Source organism: Grampus griseus (genome assembly GCF_964374135.1).
Source record: "Grampus griseus genome assembly, chromosome: 2".
Lineage (NCBI taxonomy): Eukaryota > Metazoa > Chordata > Mammalia > Artiodactyla > Delphinidae > Grampus > Grampus griseus.
The window spans coordinates 66770094-66793133 of NC_139018.1; the positions used below are offsets into that span (position 1 = coordinate 66770094).

General features: G+C 39.2%; 1 protein-coding gene across 2 annotated transcripts in view; it reads right to left on the reverse strand.

Moving 5' to 3' along the window:
• Positions 1–23040, reverse strand: part of NUBPL (NUBP iron-sulfur cluster assembly factor, mitochondrial) — a 249732-nt gene that overhangs the window by 185442 nt on the left and 41250 nt on the right. Inside the window, exons 4-5 of one of the 2 annotated variants that reach the window (XM_082648014.1) lie at positions 3033–3123; positions 1269–1325 (exon numbers count right to left, since the gene is read on the reverse strand). In XM_082648014.1, the coding sequence (XP_082504140.1) occupies positions 1269–1325; positions 3033–3123 (148 nt within the window). The remainder of the gene's footprint in view (positions 1–1268; positions 1326–3032; positions 3124–23040) is intronic. The other variant, XM_082648015.1, reaches the window with a different exon arrangement.

Consider the following 23040-nt stretch of genomic DNA (forward strand, 5'->3'; position numbering starts at 1 on the left):
CTAAAAGACATTCTTTAGTAAAACTAAGTAGTAAAAAATTCACAAGAATTCTGAAGGTGATTTATCATCACAAAACTGTGAAAGAAAGCAGATTCCTACCAGTAAAAGTCACTTGAGAAAACTTAGTGAAAAATCCTCAACAAAAAAGAACATTACATTAATGAATTAACAATACATTTCTGTGTGCAACCACCATTTAATATTCACTCGCAATTTCAGTTTAAAATCTTTCTAGTCAATAATTTCTAGGACTGTACTTTGGCTATACTGTAATATGAAATCTGCATATTATGTTATTTAGAAAGTTAAAAAAGAGAAAAATGACTGGTATTTGTTCTTTAAAAAAAAAAGTTAATCCACACTTAGATGATAATTTCTCAAACTACACATGGATTTTATTCTAAATTCCATTAGGTTCCCAAAGCAACTGTTCACTTGCAGCCACTATAATGTCAACCTGTTGAGGTTTCTGTACAATACTCCTTCTACAAACTGGCTAGACTTTCCATTACCATAATTTTGCATAGTAACATAGACAAAACACTATTGTCATTTTAAGCTGATAGAAATATTCCCAACCTAAGAAATCCAAAACTATTACAAACTTAAATTTTTCTTCAATTACTGAATTCACTTCTCTAGAATCATATGTAAAATTTCACTTGGTAATCAGGCTAAAATATCGTAAGTACAAGAAGTGTGGTTTCTCTATAGTCTCCTCAAAAAGAAAAAATATATAAGAGAATGAATCTGTCAACCTTAACATGGAGTTTTAAAATGAACAAGTTGACCAAAACTACATTACCATATGTCTGCTTAAATAATGAAGACAAAAAGACAATCCTGAAGTCCCACTGCCCCTATGGTTGTCTAGCTAAGTCCAGGAACAGAGGAACATTTATAAAGCTAAGATTCTGCTCACCCATTCTATCTCTGCAAAATCTGAACTGCTGAAAACAAATCTTTTTTCTTATTGTTAATTAGATAATTCCACGGTGCACTGTGTTTTCTATAATAGAGAGTAATACAGGATAAATTAACTTGACAAAAATGTAAAAATGTCAAAATGATGCCAATTAGTATAATGGTGGCTGGTTTATCTAAGATTCAAAAACCAATTTAAAAGATGGGCTTTCAAGAATCCACATTCTTTTAAGTGAATGCCTTAATCGTTCAGTTTATTTCTTGGGGGACTTAAGATCAGCTTGTCAACACACAAAAAAGTATTATTTTCAGGCTTTCCAAGATTTCCAGTAGCTCATTTTTACCAGAAAGCCTATTTAATGGCAGCCAATTTGCAAACCTCAAATTTAAGATTACAGCTTCTGTAAAACAAGAAGAAAGACATCAAAGTTCACTTCAAGTATTTACATTGGCATAGACTGAACAGACTACTTAAGAAAAAACTGACACCAAGGGCTCCATTTTGCTATCACTCATGTGCTACATGCACTAGTTTTCACATTACTTTAATCAAGAGATAGATATAACAAGTCTATCATTTAAAGTACACAAATTCATTACTCCTTTATGTAAGTTTGACATTTTGGCTCACGGCACATATTTGCAAACTAAGTATACACTCCACTAAAAGGGCAAAGAACAAAGAAACTAGAATAACTTAGCTTCCTTAAGTTTATATTATAACGAAACAAGAAAACAACTAAGTGGGTGCTTGTAATGTAGGACTGCTAGGGTCAATTTTATCATCACTAGAGCCTCAAGTTTCCTTCAAAGTGATAGGGAGAATCCTTATTATCTGATAAATGGTTATTCAGAACTTAACATAACTGATTTCAACAACTACAGCACAAACAAAAGCACCTTAAATAGCAGACAATGTCTAATTACCTAACTTTTAATGACAATGATAAAAAAAAAAAAACTTCTATTAGGTACACAGAAAATCCAATAAATACCCTGCATTAAATACAGGCATTTCGTCCTAGATTCATGGACAATAAAAGGTCTAATAAGAAACAAAAGAAATTATTCAATTTTATACTCTTACTATAATTAGAAATAAATTTTAATAAACTAATTTCACTGAAAACTATTTTTCAAGAAGAGTTACCAGTTGTTCCAATTTTTCATTTTTTGATCATAGAATTTCCTTGTTCTTAAAGCTTTATATTTAATAGCTTTGTAAGAAAATATAACAAGATTATTAAATAATCTTGTAATATTAAAGATTTACTCAAAGTATTAAAGATTTAGTATATTAATATTAAATAATATAAATATTAATTTATATTAATATTAAATATATATATAATTATATATATATTTAGTTTTTTATATATTTTATATAATATATATATTTATATATATTAAATATACATAAAATATTAAATTATATAAAATATATACATATATATTAAATATATAAATAAATATAAAATAATATATTATTTACTATGTTAATTATAAATAATATTAATATTAAATAAATATTAAAGATTTACTCAAAAAATTACTCTGTCCTATTGATGGCAGTGAAGACTGGGGAGAGAAATTAAAGTTCTATGGTTTTTTCAAAAACACTTTAAGACAAATATAACAAATATCTGATTAGAGAAAATAATTTTCAGCTCTTCTAACACAAATATATTAGATACTTTCTATTCAAATACCCCCATACATTCACACATTTTTATATACAGAGAGGATGATGAGCTGACTCTGACCACTTGTGGTGTGCCAAGCACTGTGCTTTGAATGCACTACACTTACGGCAACTCTGTAATTGAGCGATTATGTACAGCAATTCTGTCTGGTAAGTACAATTGTTAACGCTATGTACACATGGGGGTGTTGAGGCACGAAGAGGTTGAACAATTCATTCAAAGCGACACAGTTAATCAGTGACAGAGTTAGAATTTAAACCCAGACAGTCTGGCCCCGCATCTGATTTCATAATTATATTATAGTGTGTATAAGGTACACATGGTGCATGACACAATGCCTGACACTCCGCAGGCACTAAACAGAAGTGTAACTGTTGTCATACTGCTTCTCTCTTCTTCACTTACTCTGTGATAATTCTGGATCTCCTTTCAGATTCATCATCTTCGGAATAGAAGGGCCATACACATCCACATCTAGCAAACCAACGGCCTTTGACTGTAAGAAAACAGAATTTACCGTCAGACTTTTCCCCACCCTTCATCAAAGATAAAGTGCATAGAAACAGCAGGTCTGACTACAGAAAAGACAATTTGCAAAATACTCCAAAATCATAACATAAACTTTCAAAGCAACAGTAAGGTAAAAGAACATAAATTGCTCAGGGTAAATATCGTTTGTTGGTTTACTAATCTCTTCTAGATAACTGACTAAAGAAATCCACTGCATCCACTTTAAACATTGTGGTTCAGATCTCCCATACACTCACAAACAGACTAAAACCTTTTGATCTGAAAACTAACAAACTACTTGCACACAATGTTAAAATAATGGTTTACAACAGCAAACATAACCCCAGCAAGAAGGAGCACTAACTTTTGGAAAGACCATCTAACACACCAAAGAATACAAAATGAAGGGAAAAAGCATAGAAACAAGACCATAATTAAAGCAAGTGAGAAATGCTGATGCAAATCTGGCATGGAAATGCTAACGAGGATGGCAGCAGACATAGTACAGAGACAACCTCTTACGTGCCAGTCACTGTTAAAAACCCGAAGTCTTCCAGAGAATTCATAAACAACTAAAACTGTTTTCCTTGATGATCCACCCAGCTGCCCAAGAGCAGAATATCCCGACTGGTCTCTTCACTAGCTGACAGTTCATCAGCAGGTTAACAAAGAAAGACAAACAAAATTCACTATTTCCAAATATGTCTTTTTTTCTTCTCCCCCCACCACCCCCTGCTCTTTCTTCTTTCACAGATTAAATCAATGCTATTGGTTTTTCTCATATACAAGCAAACAGAATGCTAATACTAACTATATGCCTTTGAGTTATGTTTCCCCAAGACATACAACTCTCCGCCCTCTCTCCCTGTATCCTGGCAAGATAAAACTCTTAATCTCTCAAAAAAAATTTTTTTTAACTAAACAATCTCTCATCTTCCACGTTATCTACCTATTTCCAGATACAAAATCACTTGTTAAACCCCACTGTCTGGTTCCTATAAATAGACAAAACAAGGTACATTCAAATTTATGTCCCTAACTTTACAGTGACTCAAACTGCAATTCTAAGAAAATCATTTAATGTCCCTGTGTGACTCACAGAGGATTGGGATTAATATCTCCCTCTACCAAAAATCTCAGCTTACTGTAAAATAAATGAGAAAGGAGGAAGGACACATTACCTTTAATGGAATGGTGATATATAAAATTTGGGTTTAATACTTAAAAAAAAATCATTTGTAGTGTTAGTTTCCAGCTTTCTCATCAAAAGTAGGTATAATACCACCTTACAGGGTTGCTATGAGGAGTCAATGAGAAATGTAAATAAAATCCTTACCAGAGTGCCTGGCACCCCAGAGGAATTCAAGTGGTGGGGAGATATAATCAGGGAAAGTCTAGGTGTCTATTTGGGTGATTTAGGATGGCATGTTTTTAGAGATTCTGATTTGTCCACAGAGCTGGCTGTGGAAGCCTAGTGTTTCCAGTTTCTTAATATAACATTGCTGATTAATTTCCCTCCATCCTTTTCTTCCTCCCTCCTTTCCTGTGTCCCTCTTTCTCTTTCTCTTTCCTCTCTTCCTACTGATCTTCATACCCTTCTCTCCTCTGTTTCCTTTCTGATGTATCTAAGCACTGGAACTAAATTTAGGTCAGTCAGTGGCTTTAAAAAGGTAGGAACATTCATTGAGAAATTCTCACTGATTTTAACTCCTTTTTAAACCACAAACAAAAGAATTAAGTTGAATTAAAAATAGAATTAAATTCACTACAGATAAAAACATTTTCAAATGAGGGGGCCTAAAACCTTAAGAAATGTGGATAATTGTTAACTATTATCTATGGGTCTGCTAATGCTATAACTAACACCTCTTTTCCATATGTTTTCTTGTGACACCTACAAAATTAATGCAACCATAAAATAATAATAATGCAAACAAAAAATATTCTAAGATTCTTTTTCCTTGCTCTCATTTATATTAATGTTGTTTTAGAATAACTTGAAAGGGTTAGGTCTCAGTTTTCAAATTAATCTTCTAAAAATACCTGTCAAGTAAATTTAAATTTATGTTTTCATGAAACAAGAAAACAACTAAGTGAGTGCTTGCAGTGTAAGACTGCTAGGGTCAATTTTATCATCACTAGATCTTCAAGTTTCCTTCAAAATGTTAGGGAGAATTTAGCTATCATCTACCTGTCCTGTCTTCTAGAAGAAAACCATGCTTGTCTAAAAGTGAGTCCTTGGCATCATGGGGTAAGACAAAACTGAAGATCTGCCCTAAAATTTGCTGTGGTAGGAATGGATTTTACATATACCTACATAGCTGCTAATACACATTATCACATAAGAATAAAGAGGGCAGGGAGGGAGATCACAACATGATAGAGTTCCTCTTTTTTCCTGGAGAATGGAACTAAGAATAATGGAAAATCCTCTATGTGTTAGGTTCTCTGCATACTCTCTACAAGTCTCTACTGACCAACTAAATTTAGTACCAATGCTTACATATACCAAAAAGGAAACAGAGGAGAGAAAGGTATTGAGACAGGAAGGAAAGGGGGCAGGGCACAACCATTAAAAGAATTACACAACCATTAAGAAGAAAAGGATATGACCAAAACTGACTAGAACCTACTAGGCCCAAGATAGCAGAAGATTTGACTTCCAGTATATCTTGAGCCTCATTATGCACTCATTGTAATATATTAGCATATGCTAAATGACACACCCACAGGTGCCATGAGAGTTCCCAGGCCAATTGTAAAAGGTCAAAAAGTAGGTGGTGTCCCAATTCCTGGAAATTAGAATATTCCTCCCACTCATTAGCATACAAAATTACCCAGCCCATAAAAACTAACCACCCACCACAGCCCAGCACCACTCACTTTTCAAGAGGACTCCATGTCCTGCGGCCATCTTTCACCTTCTAAGATGGAGTGTGTCTCTCTCTAAATAAACCTGCTTTCATTTTACTATGGCTCGTTTGCTCTTGAACTTTTTCCTGCACAAAGTCAAGGACTCTCACTTGGTGGCCCAGCCCAGGTACCCACCCAAGAGCTGGGACATGACCAAGCTCTCACACCCCATTTTTCCTGCAACATACAAAGGTCAGCAGGAGGAGGGGAAAGAGAAAGGGAAAGAGGGACACAGGAAAGGAGGGAGGAAGAAAAGGATGGAGGGAAGTTAATCAGCAATGTTATATTAAGAACCTGGATACACTAGGCTTCCACAGCCAGCTCTGTGGACAAATCAGAATCTCTAAAAACATGCCATCCTGAATCACCCAAATAGACACCTAGACTTTCCCTGATTATATCTCCCCACCACTTAAATTCCTCCGGGATGCCAGGCACTCTGGTAAGGATTTTATTTACATTTCTCATTGACTCCTCATAGCAACCCTGTAAGGTGGTATTATACCTACTTTTGATGAGAAAGCTGGGAACTAACACTCAAAATGATTTCAAGTTTTCTTTCTTAGAATGAAGCAGAATGGAAAATTAAACACAAAAATACCAAGCACATAAACCTCCACCATAACTTGAACATGATCTGTCTACAAAAGACTTAGATAAAAAGCAAGAGTCAGCATGATTCTCCCTAAAGGGCCAAATAATAGGAAATATTTTGAGAGGACCTTCAAAATGGCAGAGGAGTAAGACGTGGAGATCACCTATCTCCTCAAAAATACATCAGAAATACATCTACATGTGGAACAACTCCTACGGAACACCTACTGAACACTGGCAGAAGACCTCAGACCTCCCAAAAGGCAAGAAACTCCCCCACGTACCTGGGTAGAGCAAAAGTAAAAAGAAAAAACAGACAAAAGAATAGGGACGGGACCTGCACCAGTGGGAGGGAGCCGTGAAGGAGGAAACGTTTCCACACACTAGGAAGCCCCTTCGCAGGCGGAGACTGAGGGTGGCGGAGGGGGGGAGCTTCGAGGCTGCGGAGGAGAGCACAGCAACAGGGTTGTGGAGGGCAAAGCGGAGAGATTCCCGCACAGAGGAGTGGTGCCGACCAGCACTAACCAGCCCAAGAGGCTTGTCTGCTCACCCGCCAGGGCGGGCAGGGGCTGGGAGCTGAGACTCCGGCTTTGGAGGTTGGATCACAGGGAGAGGACTGGGGTTGGCTGCGTGAAAACAGCCTGAAGGGGGCTAGTGAGCCACAGCTAGCCAGGAGGGAGTCTGGGAAAAAGTCTGGAGCTGCCAGCGAGGCAAGAGACCATTGTTTCGGGGTGCCGAAGAGAGGGGAATCAGAGCACCGCCTAAACGAGCTCCAGAGACAGGCGCAAGCCGCGGCTATCAGCGCGTACCCCAGAGACGGGCATGAGACACTAAAGCAGCTGCTGCCGCCACCAAGAAGCCTGTGTGCAAGCACAGGTCACTATCCACACCTCCCCTCCCAGGAGCCCATGCAGCCCGCCACTGCCAGGGTCCCGTGATCCAGGGACAACTTCCCCGGTAGAATACACGGCGCACCTCAGGCTGGCGCAATGTCACACCAGCTTCTGCCGGCGCGGCAGGCTCGCCCCACATTCTGTACCCCTTCCTCCCCTAGACCTGAGTGAGCCAGAGCCCTCTAATCAGCTGCTACTTTAACCCGGTCCTATCTGGGTGGGAACAGATGTCCCTCAGGTGACCTACATGCAGAGGCGGGTCCAAATCCGAACCTGAACCCCAGGAGCTGTGCAAACAAAGAAGAGAAAGGGAAATCTCTCCCAGCAGCCTCAGAAGCAACGGATTAAATCTCCACAATCAACTTTATGTACCCTGCATCTGTGGAATACCTGAATAGACGACGAATCATCCCAGAATTGAGGCAGTGGACTTTGGGAGCAACTGTAGACTTGGGGTTTGCTGTATGTGACTGCCTAGTTTCTGATTTATATGGTTATCCTAGTTTAGTTTTTAGCACTTGTTATCACTCATGGATTTCTTTATTGGTTTGGTTGCTCTCTTCTTTTTTTAACTACTTTTTTTAATTGTTTTATTTTAATAATTTTTTTTATATTTTTATTTTAATAACTTTATTTTATTTTATTTTATTTTTCTTTCTTTCTTTTATTTCTCCCTTTTCTTCTGAGCTGTGTGGCTGACAGGGTCTTGGTGCTCCGGCCAGGTGTCAGGCCTGAGCCTTGCAGGTGAGAGAGCCGAGTTCAGGACACCGGACCACCACAGACCTCCTGGCCCCATGTAATTATCAATCGGTGAAAGCTCTCCCAGAGATCTCTGTCTCAACACTAAGACCCAGCTCCACTCAATGACCAGCAAGCTCCAGTGCTGGACACCCCATGCCAAACAACTAGCAAGATAGGAACACAACCCCACCCATTAGCAGAGAGGCTGCCTAAAATCATAATAAGGTCACAGACACCCCAAAACACACCACCAGATGTGGTCCTGCCCACCAGAAAGACAAGATCCAGCCTCATCCACCAGAACACAGGCACCAGTCCCCTCTACCAGGAAGTGTACACAACCCACTGAACCAACCTTACCCACTGGGGGCACACACCAAAAACAATGGGAACTGCGAACCTGCAGCCTGCGAAAAGGAGACCCCAAACACAGTAAGTTAAGCAAAATGAGAAGACAGAGAAATATGCAGCAGCTGAAGGAGCATGATAAAAACCCACCAGACCAAACAAATGAAGAGGAAATAGGCAGTCTACCTGAAAAAGAATTCAGAGTAATGATAGTAAAGATGATCCAAAATCTTGGAAAACAAGACAAGAAGACAACCCTCAGAATGGGAGAAAATATTTTCAAACGAAGCAACTGACAAAGGATTAATCTCCAAAATATACAAGCAGCTCATGTGCTGAATATCAAAAAAACAAACAACCCAATCCAAAAATGGGCAGAAGACCTAAATAGACATTTCTCCAAAGAAGACATACAGATGGCCAACAAACACATGAAAGGATGCTCAACATCACTAATCATTAGAGAAATGCAAATCAAAACTACAATGAGGTATCACCTCACACCAGTCAGAATGGCCAGCATCAAAAAATCTACAAACAGTAAATGCTGGAGAGGGTGTGGAGAAAAGGGAACCCGCTTGCACTGTTGGTGGGAATGTAAATTGATACAGCCACTATGGAGACCAGTATGGAGGTTCCTTAAAAACTAAAAATAGAACTACCAAATGATCCAGCAATCCCACTACTGGGCATATACCCTGAGGAAAACATAATGTAAAAAGAGTCATGTACCACAATGTTCACTGCAGCTCTATTTACCATAGCCAGGACGTGGAAACAACTTAACTGTCCACTGACAGATGAATGGATAAAGAAGATGTGGCACATATATACAATGGAATATTACTCAGCCATAAAAAGAAACGAAATTGAGTTATTTGTAGTGAGGTGGATGGACCTAGAGTCTGTCATACAGAGTGAGGTAAGTCAGAAAGAGAAAAACAAATACCGTATGTTAACACATATATATGGAATCTAAAAAAAAAAAAAAAAAAAGTGGTTCTGATGAACCTGGGGGCAGGACAGAAATAAAGACACAGACGTAAAGACAGACTTCAGGATACACGGAGTGGGAAGGGTAAGCTAGGACAGAGTGAGAGAGTGGCATTGACATATACACACTACTAAATGTAAAACAGATAGCTAGTGGGAAGCAGCCACATAGCACAGGGAGATCAGCTCAGTGCTCTGTGAGCACCTAGAGGGGTGGGATAGGGAGGGAGGGAGGAAGATGCAAGAGGGAGGGGATATGGGGATATATGTATACATATAGCTGATTCACTTTGTTATACAGCAGCAACTAACACAACAATGTAAAGCACTTATACTCCAATAAAGATGTCAAATAAAAAGAAAAAGGAAATATTTTAAGCCTTGTGGATCATTTGATCTGCAACTATTCAACACTGCCGTTGTATCACCAAAGCAGCCATAGACAACATGTAGATGAATGACCATGGCTATGTTCCAATAAAACTTTATTTACAAATACAGGCAGGATTTAGTCCACAGGTCATAGTTTGCCAACGCTGATTTAGAAAATAAGCTTTTCCATGACAAAGTTATTCAATCACCCAACAATGTAATTTTTGTAAAGCCAAGAGCAGACAGGACACAATCATCTCTTTTAGTGTCAGAGGAGCTACCTCAGTAAAGATCTACTTCCTCATCCTTAATTGGCTAGTTTTCAAAAATAATAAAGAGCACTCTTTTCAGGCTGTTTCACTGGAACTAAGTTAGTATGCCTTGCTTTAATTTTATATATTGTGAATAAAATCAGTGTCCATTAAGTAGAAACACCAAACCCTGTATTAATTAAAGAATACTGTACTTTGATTTGGCACAGCTACTGACTGATAAAATTACCACAATTACAAAAGCAGCCTACACATATTTTCAAGTCTAGAATTCAGTAATGTTCAAAAGATGCCAAATAAACCTCATTTGTTTTTCATAATTTACTCCATTGTTTTTAAATCGGCTCCTTTTTTTTTTTTTTTTTTTTGCGGTATGCAGGCCTCTCACTGTTGTGGCTTCTACCGCTGCGGAGCACAGGCTCTGGACACGCAGGCCCAGCAGCCATGGCTCACGGGCCCAGCCGCTCTGCGGCATGTGGGATCCTCCTGGACCGGGGCACGAACCCGCGTCCCCTGCATCGGCAGACGGACTCCCAACCACTGCACCACCAGAGAAGCCCATAGGCTCCTATTTTAAGTGTATAAACAGTTTCTCAATTTAAATTTTCAAACACTTTTATACTGTAGGAAAATAAATGAGCAAGGTAGAGGCTATAAATAAACATATGCAGCTGGGTGTCCAACTAACTAAGTTTTGTGAATCCTTTCCAATTTATTTCACCTAAAATAATTATATTTAGTCAAGAAAACTCCAATCAGGGTTTTCCTTATCATTAATTTCAGCCAGGCCCAAAAGAATAATCACCACAAAAGCCTCACCAAATACACAACAGATAAAGAAAATGATTATTAGCAAATATAACTATACATGTACTATTGTAAAGTAGGATTGCCATCTTTAATGTCACCATAAACTTAACCTAATGTGTTGGTATGCTTTTTTCTGACTCTCCTGCAGTATGCAAAGTCTAACAGATGACAAAAACAAGACAGATCAAACCCCAACACACTAGATTTCGGGATTTGTTTCTTTATAATTCATAATACCCTGTGAGACCTGTAAAAGGTGGCAGAATTATTCAGAGTGATTATACTGTTTCATTACCACTGCATGAAAGCTGCAATTTGAGAGCCTACAAGTCCTATTTTTTGTGTGTTGGATTTCAAAGGCACTGACAAGAGTTTTGATACTGCTTTGTTCTTCCAACAGAATATACACTAAAGAAGATTGTAAAGCTTCATGATGTTCTTTTTATCCATGTCATGTGCTAATAGAACCCATCAAAACAACGTCTTAGAGTGGCCCACCCCAACGTTTGTAAGTAAACATTCATTTAAGATTAAGACCTGGATCTGGGGGTAAGATGTCGGAAGAGTAAGAGGCGGAGATCACCTTCCTCCCCACAGATACATCAGAAATACATCTACATGTGGAACAACTACAGAACACCTACTGAACGCTGGCAGAAGACCTCAGACCTCACAAAAGGCAAGAAACTCCCCACATACCTGGGTAAGGCAAAAGAAAAAAGAATAAACAGAGACAAAAGAATAGGGATGGGACCTGCACCAGTGGGAGGGAGCTGTGAAGGAGGAAAGGTTTCCACACACTAGAAGCCCTTTCGCAGGCGAAGACTGTGGGTGGCGGAGAGGGGGAGCTTCGGCGCCACGGACGAGAGCACAGCAACAGGGAGGCGGAGGGCAAAGCGGAGAGATTTCCGCACAGAGGAGCAGTGCCGACCAGCACTCACCAGCCCGAAGGGCTTGTCTGCTCACCCGCAGGGGAGGGCGGGGGCTGGGAGCTGAGGCTCGGGCTTCAGTCGGAGCGCAGGGAGAGGACTGGCGGCTGGCGGCGTGAACACAGCCTGAAGGGGTTAGTGCACCACGGCTAGCTGGGAGGGAATCCGGGGAAAAGTCTGGACCTGCCGAAGAGGCAAGAGACTTTTTCTTCCCTCTGTTTCCGGGTGCTCGAGGAGAGGAGATTAAGAGCGCTGCTTAAACGAGCTCCAAAGACCGGCGCGAGCTGCGGCTATCAACACGGAACCCAGAGACAGGCATGGGGCGCTAATAAGGCTGCTGCTGCCGCCACCAAGAAGCCTGTGTGCGAGCACAGGTCACTATCCACACCTCCCTCCAGGGAGCCTGTGCAGCCTGCCACTGCCAGGGTCCCGAGATCCAAGGACAACTTCCCCGGGAGAACGCACGGCGCGCCTCAGGCTGGTGCAACGTCACGCCAGCCTCTGCCACTGCAGGCTCGCCCCGCACAACGTGCCCTTCCCTCCCCCCGGCCTGAGTGAGCCGGAGCCCCCAAATCAGTAGCTCCTTTAACCCCGTCCTGTCTGAGCAAAGAACAGACGCCTTCCAGTGACCTACACATGGAGGCGGGGCCAAATCCAAAGCTGAAACCCGGGAGCTGTGCGAACAAAGAAGAGAAAGGGAAATCTCTCCCAGCAGCCTCAGGAGCAGCGGATTAAATCTCCACAATCAACTTGATGTACTCTGCATCTGTGGAAAACCTGAATAGACAATGAATCATCCCAAATTGAGGAGGTGGACTTTGAGAGCAAGATTTATTATTTTTTCCCCTTTTCCTCTTTTTGTGAGTATGTATGTGTATGCTTCTGTGTGAGATTTTGTCTGTATAGCTTTGCTTTCACCATTTGTCCTTGGGTTCTATCCGTCCGTTTTTTTTGTTTTCTTTACTTTTTAAAAAAATGTTTTTCTTAATAATTATTTTTTTATTTTAATAACTTTATTTTATTTTGCCTTACTTTATTTTCTTTTATCCTATTTCATTATTTCTTTCTACATTTTCTCCCTTTTATTCTGAGCTGTGTGGATGAAAGGCTCTTGGTGCTGCAGCCAGGAGTCAGTGCTGTGCCTCTGAGGTGGGAGAGCCAAGTTCAGGACACTGGTCCACAAGAGGCCTCCCAACTCCACATAATATCAAACGGTGAAAATCTCGCAGAGATCTCCATCTCAACACCAACACCCAGCTTATCTCGACGACTAGCAAGCTACAGTGCTGGCCACTCTATGCCAAACAACTAGCAAGACAGGAACACAACCCCACCCATTAGCAGAGAGGTTGCCTAAAATCATTAGTCCACAGACACCCCAAAACACACCACCAGACATGGACCTGCCCACCAGAAAGACAAGATCCAGCCTCATCCACCACAACACAGGCACTAGTCCCCTCCACCAGGAAGCCTACATAACCCACTGAACCAACTTTAGCCACTGGGGACAGACACCAAAAACAACGGAAACTACAAACCTGCAGCCTGCAAAAAGGAGACCCCAAACACAGCAAGATAAGCAAAATGAGAAGACAGAAAAACACACAGCAGATGAAGGAGCAAGATAAAAACCCACCAGACCTAACAAATGAAGAGGAAATAGGCAGTCTACCTGAAAAAGAATTCAGAATAATGATACTAAAGATGATCCAAAATCTTGGAAATAGAATAGACAAAATGCAAGAAACATTTAACAAGGACCTAGAAGAAATAAAGATGAAACAAGCAACGATGAACAACACAATAAATGAAATTAAAAATACTCTAGAAGGGATCAATAGCAGAATAACTGAGGCAGAAGAATGAACAAGTGACCTGGAAGATAAAATAGTGGAAATAACTACTGCAAAGCAGAATAAAGAAAATAGAAGGAAAAGAACTGAGGACAGTCTCAGAGACCTCTGGGAAACATTAAATGCACCAACATTTGAATTATAGGGGCCCCAGAAGAAGAAGAGAAAAAGAAAGGGACTGAGAAAATATTTGAAGAGATTATAGTTGAAAAATTCCCTAATATGGGAAAGGAAATAGTTAATCAAGTCCAGGAAGCACAGAGAGTCCCATGGAGGATAAATCCATGGAGAAACATGCCAAGACATGTATTAATCAAATTATCAAAAATTAAATACAAAGAAAAAATATTAAAAGTAACAAGGGAAAAACAACAAACCACCTACAAGGGAATCCCCATAAGGTTAACAGCTGATCTTTCAACAGAAACTCTGCAAGCCAGAAGGGAGTGGCAGGACATATTTAAAGTGATGAAAGGGAAAAACCTACAACCAAGATTACTCTACCCAGCAAGTATCTCATTCAGATTCAACAGAGAAATTAAAGCTTTATAGACAAGCAAAAGCTAAAAGAATGCAGCACCACCAAATAAGCTGTACAACAAATGCTAAAGGAACTTCTCTAGGCAGGAAACACAAGAGAAGGAAAATACCTATTATAACAAACCCTAAACAATTAAGAAAATGGTCATAGGAACATACATATCGATAATTACCTTAAATGTAAATGGATTAAATGCTCCCACCAAAAGACACAGACTGGCTGAATGGATACAAAAACAAGGCCTGTATATATGCTGTCTACAAGAGACCAACTTCAGACCTAGGGACACCTACAAACTGAAAGTGAGGGGATGCAAAAAGATATTCCATGCAAATGGAAATCAAAAGAAAGCTGGAGGAGCTATTCTCGTATCAGACAAAATAGACCTCAAATAAAGACTACTACAAGAGACAAAGAAGGACACTATGTAATGATCAAGGGACAATCCAAGAAGAAGATATAAGAATTGGAAATATTTATGCACCCAACATAGGAGAACCTCTATACATAAGGCAAATGCTAACCACCATAAAAGGGGAAATTGACAGTAACACAAACACCACTTTCACCAATGGAAAGATCATCCAAAATGAAAATAAATAAGGAAACACAAGCCTTAAATGATACATTAAACAAGATGGACTTAATTGATATTTATAGGACATTCCATCCAAAAACAACAGAATACACATTCTTCTCAAGTGCTCATGGAACATTCTCCAGGATAGATCATATCTTGGGTCACAAATCAAGCCTTGGTAAATTTAAGAAAATTGAAATCGTATCAAGCATCTTTTCCAACCACAACGCTATGAGACTAGATATCAGTCACAGGAAAAAACACAAACACATGGAGGCTAAACAATACACTACTTAATAACCAAGAAATCGCTGAAGAAATCATAGAGGAAATCAAAAAATACCTAGAAACACATGAAAATGGAGACAGGACAACCCAAAACCTATGGGATGCAGCGAAAGCAGTTCTAAGAGGGAAGTTTATAGCAATACAATCCTATCTTAAGAAACAGGAAACATCTCAAATAAACAACCTAACCTTGCACCTAAAGCAATTAGAGAAAGAAGAACAAAAAAAAAACCAAAGTTAGCAGAAGGAAAGAAATCATAAAGATGAGATCAGAAATAAATGAAAAAGAAATGAAGGAAACGATAGCAAAGATCAATAAAACTAAAAGCTGGTTCTTTGAGAAGATAAACAAAATGAATAAACCATTAGCCAGACTCATCAAGAAAAAAAGGGAGAAGACTCAAATCAATAGAATTAGAAATGAAAAAGGAGAAGTAACAACTCACACAGCAGAAATACAAAAGATCATGAGAGATTACTGCAAGCAACTCTATGCTAATAAAATGGACAACCTGGAAGAAATGGACCAATTCTTAGAAATGCACAAACTGCCAAGAGTGAATCAGGAAGAAATAGAAAATATAAACAGACCAATCACAAGCACTGAAATTGAAACTGTGATTAAAAATCTGCCAATAGGGCTTCCCTGGCGGCGCAGTGGTTGAGAGTCCGCCTGCCGATGCAGGGAACATGGGTTCATGCCCTGGTCCGGGAAGACCCCACATGCCACGGAGCGGCTGGGCCCATGAGCCATGGCCGCTGAGCTTGCGCATCCGGTGCCTGTGCTCCACGACGGGAGAGGCCACAACAGTGAGAGGCCCGCGTACCACAAAAAAAAAAAAAAGGAATCCAAATCGGAAAAGAAGAAGTAAAGCTTTCACTGTTTGCAGATGACGTGATACTATACATAGAGAATCCTAAAGATGCTACCAGAAAACTACTAATCAATGAATTTGGTAAAGTAGCAGGATACAAACAATGCACAGAAATCTCTGGCATTCCTACACACTAATGATGAAAAATCTGAAAGTGAAATCAAGAAAACACTCTCATTTACCATTGCAATAAAAAGAACAAAATATCTATGAATAAACCTACCTACGGAGACAAAAGACCTGTATGCAGAAAACTATAAGACACTGATGAAAGAAATTAAAGATGATACAAATAGATGGAGAGATATACCATGTTCTTGGATTGGAAGAATCAACATTGTGAAAATGACTCTATTACCCAAAGCAATCTACAGATTCAATGCAATCCCTATCAAACTACCACTGGCATTTTTCACAGAACTAGAACAAAGAATTTCGCAATTTGTATGGAAACACAAAAGACCCCGAATAGCCAAAGCAATCTTGAGAACGAAAAACGGAGCTGGAGGAATCAGGCTCCCTGACTTCAGACTATACTACAAAGCTACAGTAATCAAGACAGTATGGTACTGGCACAAAAACAGAAATACAGATCAATGGAACAGGATAGAAAGCCCAGAGATAAACCCACACACATATGGTTACCTTATCTTTGATAAAGGAGGCAGGAATGTACAGTGGAGAACGGACAGCCTCTTCAATAAGTGGGGCTAGGAAAATTGGACAGGTACATGTAAAAGTATGAGATTAGATCACTCCCTAACACCATACACAAAAATAAGCTCAAAATGGATTAAAGACCTAAATGTAAGGTCAGAAACTATCAAAGTCTTAGAGGAAAACATAGGCAGAACACTCTTATGACATAAATCACAGCAAGATCCTTTTTGACCCACCTCCTAGAGAAATGGAAATAAAAACAAAAATAAACAAATGGGTGGCTTCCCTGGTGGCACAGTGGTTGAGAGTTCGCCTGCCGATGCAGGGGACACAGGTTTGTGCCCCGGTCTGCGGGGATCCCACATGCCATGGAGCGGCTGGGCCCATGCGGCTGGGCCCGCGCGGCTGGGCCCGTGAGCCATGGCTGCTGAGCCTGTGCGTCCGGAGCCTGTGCTCCGCAGTAGGAGAGGCCACAGCAGTGAGAGGCCCAAGTACTGCAAAAAAAATAAAAAATAAAAAAAAAAACAAATGGGACCTAATGAAATTTCAAAGCTTTTGTACAGCAAAAGAAACCATAAACAAGACTAAAAGACAACGCTCAGAATAGGAGAAAATATTTGCAAATGAAGCAACTGACAAAGGATTAATCTCCAAAATTTACAAGCAGCTCATGCAGCTCAATAACAAAAAAACAAACAACCCAATCCAAAAATGGGCAGAAGACCTAAATAGACATTTCTCCAAAGAAGATATACAGATTGCCAACAAACACATGAAAGAATGCTCAACATCATTAATCATTAGAGAAATGCAATTCAAAACTACAATGAGATATCATCTCATACCAGTCAGAATGGCCATCATCAAAAATCTAGAAACAATAAATGCTGGAGAGGCTGTGGAGAAAAGGGAACACTCTTGCACTGCTGGTGGGAATGTGAATTGGTACAGCCACTATGGAGAACAGTATGGAGGTTCCTTAAAAAACTACAAATAGCACTACCATATGACCCAGCAATCCCACTACTGGGCATATACCCTGAGAAAACCATAATTCAAAAAGAGTCATGTACCACAGTGTTCACTGCAGCTCTATTTACAGTAGCCAGGATATGGAAGCAATCTAAGTGTCCATCAACAGATGAATGGATAAAGAAGATGTGACACATATATACAATGGAATAGTACTCACCCATAAAAAGAAACGAAATTGAGTTATTTGTAGTGAGGTGGATGGACCTAGAGACTGCCATACAGAGTGAAGTGAGTCAGAAAGAGAAAACTAAATAGCATATGCTAACACATATATATGGAATCTAAGGGAAAAAAATGGTTCTGAAGAACCTAGGGGCAGGACAGGAATAAAGTCACAGACGTAGAGAATTGACTTGAAGACATGGGGAGGGGGAACGGTAAGCTGGGACAAAGTGAGAGAGTGGCATGGACTTATATATACGATCAAATGTAAAACAGATAGCTAGTGGGAAGCAGCCACATAGCACAGGGAGATCAGCTCGTTGCTTTGTGACCACCTAGAGGGGTGGGATAGGGAGGGTAGGAGGGAGGGAGACGCAAGAGGGAAGAGATACGGGAACATATGTATATGTATAACTGATTCACTTTCCTATAAAGCAGAAACTAACACACCATTGTAAAGCAATTATACTCCAATAAAGATGTAAAAAAAAAAACTCAGTAATCAAAAAATATATATATTAAGACCTACTCAAATGTGTCCTTTCCATAGATGTACCCAGTTAAGAATCACATGAGTCTCTACACATTACATTACACTTAAACTTGGACTGGCAACTAGGATTTATTCAATTTAAAGTTGAATCAAGCCTCTACTTTCTTTTCTCTCTACCTAGCTTTAAATCAAGCTGCCGTTCACAAGAATTTTAATCTCTCAGTAGAGAAAAATATGTTTCTTAATTCTATTAACTAACATTTAATAAGAATCTGAATGTCAGAAGAAGTAATGGTTGTACAGTGATGAGAGAACAATTTCCTACTACTTATCAAAGCACTGTCTAAATCTTCAATTTCAGTCAAGAAAGAAAGAGGAACAAGGGCAACATAAAGGAAAAAGTTCACATGGCTGGACAGAGGGCAGAGATGAGCTCATGAAAAGTACAGAAGAATCTCAAATGATAAACTGTTTGTAAACAAGCTGGAAAAGTAGAAATGGAAGAGTATCGAATTAAAGACTATTTTAGAACAACAAAAACAAACAAACAAAAAAACACCTAAGAGATCATCACAGTCTTCTGACCACTTTTTAGTGAAGAAGAAACAGGCCCAGAGATAAATGTCATAGCTGGATCTAGCTTCCAAATTTCTTTCCAACATACCATAAAGCTTAACTGCTAACAATCACTAACCATTCCCCTTTGTCTCTCTCATCTCATCCCCTACTATTTTTCCCCTTTTCACTCCACTCCAGACACACTGCTCCCTGCAGTGTATTTAACACACCAGGTATGCACCTGCTTTAGGTGCACGTGGTTCTCTCCATCACTTCTTTCAAGTCTTGATTCAAACATCACCATGTAGTGAGGCCTTCACTCGTCACTCTATCTAAAACTCCAACTCCCTCATCATAACCGTGCATATTTCCTACTCCTCTTCCTGCTTTTTCTTTCTTCTTAGCACCTATATCAATATTTAACATACTATATATTTACTTATTTATCTTGTTTATTGTGTCTCCCCACTAGAATGTTAATTTCACTAGGGTAAGGAATTTTGTATGTTTTATTCACTGCTGTACCTAGAATCTAGAACAATAGGCAGTTGTGGAGAGACTCTGTTCTATCTCAAGAAATTCTGGTTCAGTAGGTCTGGGCTGGGGTCCAATAAACTGCATTGTAACACTCTGGGGTATAAGATGACCACAATGTGAAAAACAGTAATATAGATAGTAATGGAAAGGCAAAGAGGAAAATTTGCTATAAGGCCCTACATCTTGGGACCAGCAGGATCAGAGTAACAGTGATCTACAGTAATCAACAGTAACAATGAAGAGGGTTTTTTTTTTTAACTATAAAAAAGTAGTTCACATTCTGCCATATGGGTAAATAGTCAGTCACATATTGCATGGGACATATGCATATAAAAAATTATTCGTTGTTTATCTAAAATTCAAATTTAATTGAGTGGGTGTCCTATATTTTTATTTGCTAAATCTAGCAACCCTACCCTGGCATCTCTTCTCAACAGTGCAGTGAGAATGATTCAGAGTTGAAACATAAGTCAGATCGTGTCTGCTCAAAACCCTTCACTGACACCCCCTCCTGCATTTCACTCATGAAAAACCAAAGTCCTTACGACAATTCACCAGACCCCACAAAATCTATACAGCTCCCCATACCCCTGCCTCCCAGCCCTGTTCACTTTCCTCACCTGTTATTACTCCAGTCCACTTCTTATTCCAAGGGCCACAGTGGGCTTTTCACTATTCCTTGAATAATAAGCTAGACATGCTCCCACATAGTAGCCTTGGAACTGGCTGTTCCTTTTGCCTGACACAATCTTCCCACAGATAGTCACACAGACTACACTCTCACCTTCTTCACGTTTCTGCTCAGATGTCGTATTTTCAGTGGAGCTTACCCTATGTTAAAGTGCGAACCCCCCCTCACACACAAGCATTTTCCCTCCCCCTTATTTCAGACTACTTTTATCACTTTCTAACATAATATTTAACTTACTTATGATGTCTAACATCTATTTATTGTAAACTCCATAAGGGTAAGGATATCTCCAAGCACCTTAAACAGTAATCATAAGATAAATATCCATTTAATGAATAGATGGATGAATGGATGAACTAATGAATGAATAAACAAACCTCCATTTGTTCCTCTGTAGAGTATCAGGGTTGATTACTATATGATCCCTACGGCCCCTCTTAAGCTCTAACATTCTACGAGTTCATGAAATTCCCTCTCCTAATACCTCTATACTAATGTTTTAAGTTATAGGATTCAAAATTAACTAATGTAGGTAAAGTTTAAAATAGTCTGGTGTTAAAGAAAGGGTCATAAATTTCCTTGCGGTCTATTCCTAACCACCATTTTTCCCCCAAGAAAATCCAGTGTCATCTTCATTTTTCTATTGATCTCAACTCCAGAAAAATGGAACTTCATGGAATAAAATCTAGTGCAAAGACTGTCTATAGTGGGCTGCTGTAAAAAAAAAAAATGGTAAGAGTACAGTACCTTAAAAAAAAAGTACACTACCTAAATCTTTGAAAACTAAAGACACAATCCAGTATGAAAGGGCTCATTAAAAAGAGGGCAATTTTTAAACCCGCTCACTACCAAGTTTAGGTTCAATCCAGGGTTTTAAACATAAAATGGCTGCATAGGAGTTTTGGGGTGTGTGTGTGTGTGTGTGTGTGTGTGTGTGTGTGTGTGTGTGTGTGTGTGTGTGTGTGTGTGTGTGTGTGTGTGTGTGTGTGTGTGTGTGTGTGTGTGTGTGTGTGTGTGTGTGTGTGTGTGTGTGTTTTTATTTTCCTTTCCAGAGCAGACAAGCAACATCTTCTTTAACAAGAAGCAACTACCTTAAGTCCCATATTTTCATCTAGTAAGTAACAGAGAAAGTAAATGAGGAGTAAAACAACTAAGATTAAGAAAAGAAAAACCTTGAATCCTTGGCCTTCTAATTAAAGGGGAAAAAAAAGTATTGATGCTCTTAGTAAGCAGTCTTCAAAATCAGAGAAAAATTAGGAAGCCTTCTATGACCATGGTAATACAAATGCAGAAAAAGATACTTCTAGATACTAACCCCTAAAAATAATAGTCATCTTATCTGCAACATCAACCAGCCACTTTTTTGACAGAATCTAAGCCTTAAGACCTAGAAACCTAACCAAACAAGAACCTTTCCCAAATCAGATAAGGTACTGCAGCAAAAGCACTGAAAACCAACATCGATTCCTTCAGAATATCCTTAACTAAACTGCAGTGCAGGGAACAGCATTCACAATTCTGATAGCAGCTCTTGCAAATAAAAGCAATGCAGCAACCACAGGAATCAGATGTAAACAGAGCACATGATATACCCTCCAGACTCAAAATCACAGGAGCCAAGCAGCTGGTTTTAAAACCCATGTCTTCATGTGCCCTCTGCTCTCTTCTCAGCTACCCTTCTAACACTGCCCTACTGAGGATTTAGGGGCCTCCTTATTCCTCAAGGAGATGTGATGGGGGAAATAAATTACTGAGAAAAAAAAATTGAGAAAGGAAAAATGAATTGGTGAGAGCCAAGTTAGGGAGGAAGGGGAGAATAATTAAGAAAAAAGGACAGACTGTTCTGTAAGAAAGATCTGGATAACTTCTTATTGTACAGAATCAGGTCATGAAATTCAAAGGATGTATACCAGTTTTGCCACCAATATGTTACAAACTAAAGGAAACTAAGGAAGAATATACTAACTGTAAAATTTGGGTAACTGTTCTCTTTCTAACTCACAACAAATTCAGCAACTTCCATTCCATCCCAAAGTGAGAGAACGAATTACTGGCAGCAAGTTGCACTTTACCAAAAGAAATTTAAAAGGTAGGCCAAAGGGTGCTGAGAAGGAAACACACAGCCAACAGCTTCTTAAGAGCTATTCAAAACAAAACTGCTACTGCTTCTAATGGGAAATGTCAAAGCACATCGTGCATAATGCTTTCTACCTAAAACCATACAGAAAATAGAGGGGAAAAGCAGTTTGGGGCTTCTACCTTCTGAAAATTACCTTATAAAACCGTACTGTTATTTTATTGTGCTTGGTAAGTGCGGTGCGTGTGTCTGTGTGCTTATGGAGGAGGAGGAAGAGTAAGTAAGGAAAAATTCTGAACACAAGATGGGCTTTAGAGTCTAGTTACACACTCCCAACACTCTGTTGCACAATTAATTTAAAAAAAAAACACACGGCCTTATCTTTCACTTTAATATTTGACATTAAGTACACTGAATTATTCTTATAAAAGATACCAGAGAAGTAGACACACACTTCTCAAGTCAATTAATACTATTTATATACATCAGTGGTGATCTCTTAGCAAGCAAAACTGTTTATATATTCCATAAAATGTATGAACCTTGAGGATTTAGATAATTCAGTTAATCACAGATGCATCCATATCATGACTGAAATAAACAATTGTACTGTATTCAAATATTTATATTACTACACAACAAATAAAAATGAAGTTCAAAAACTATGGAAAACCCTCAAGGTACC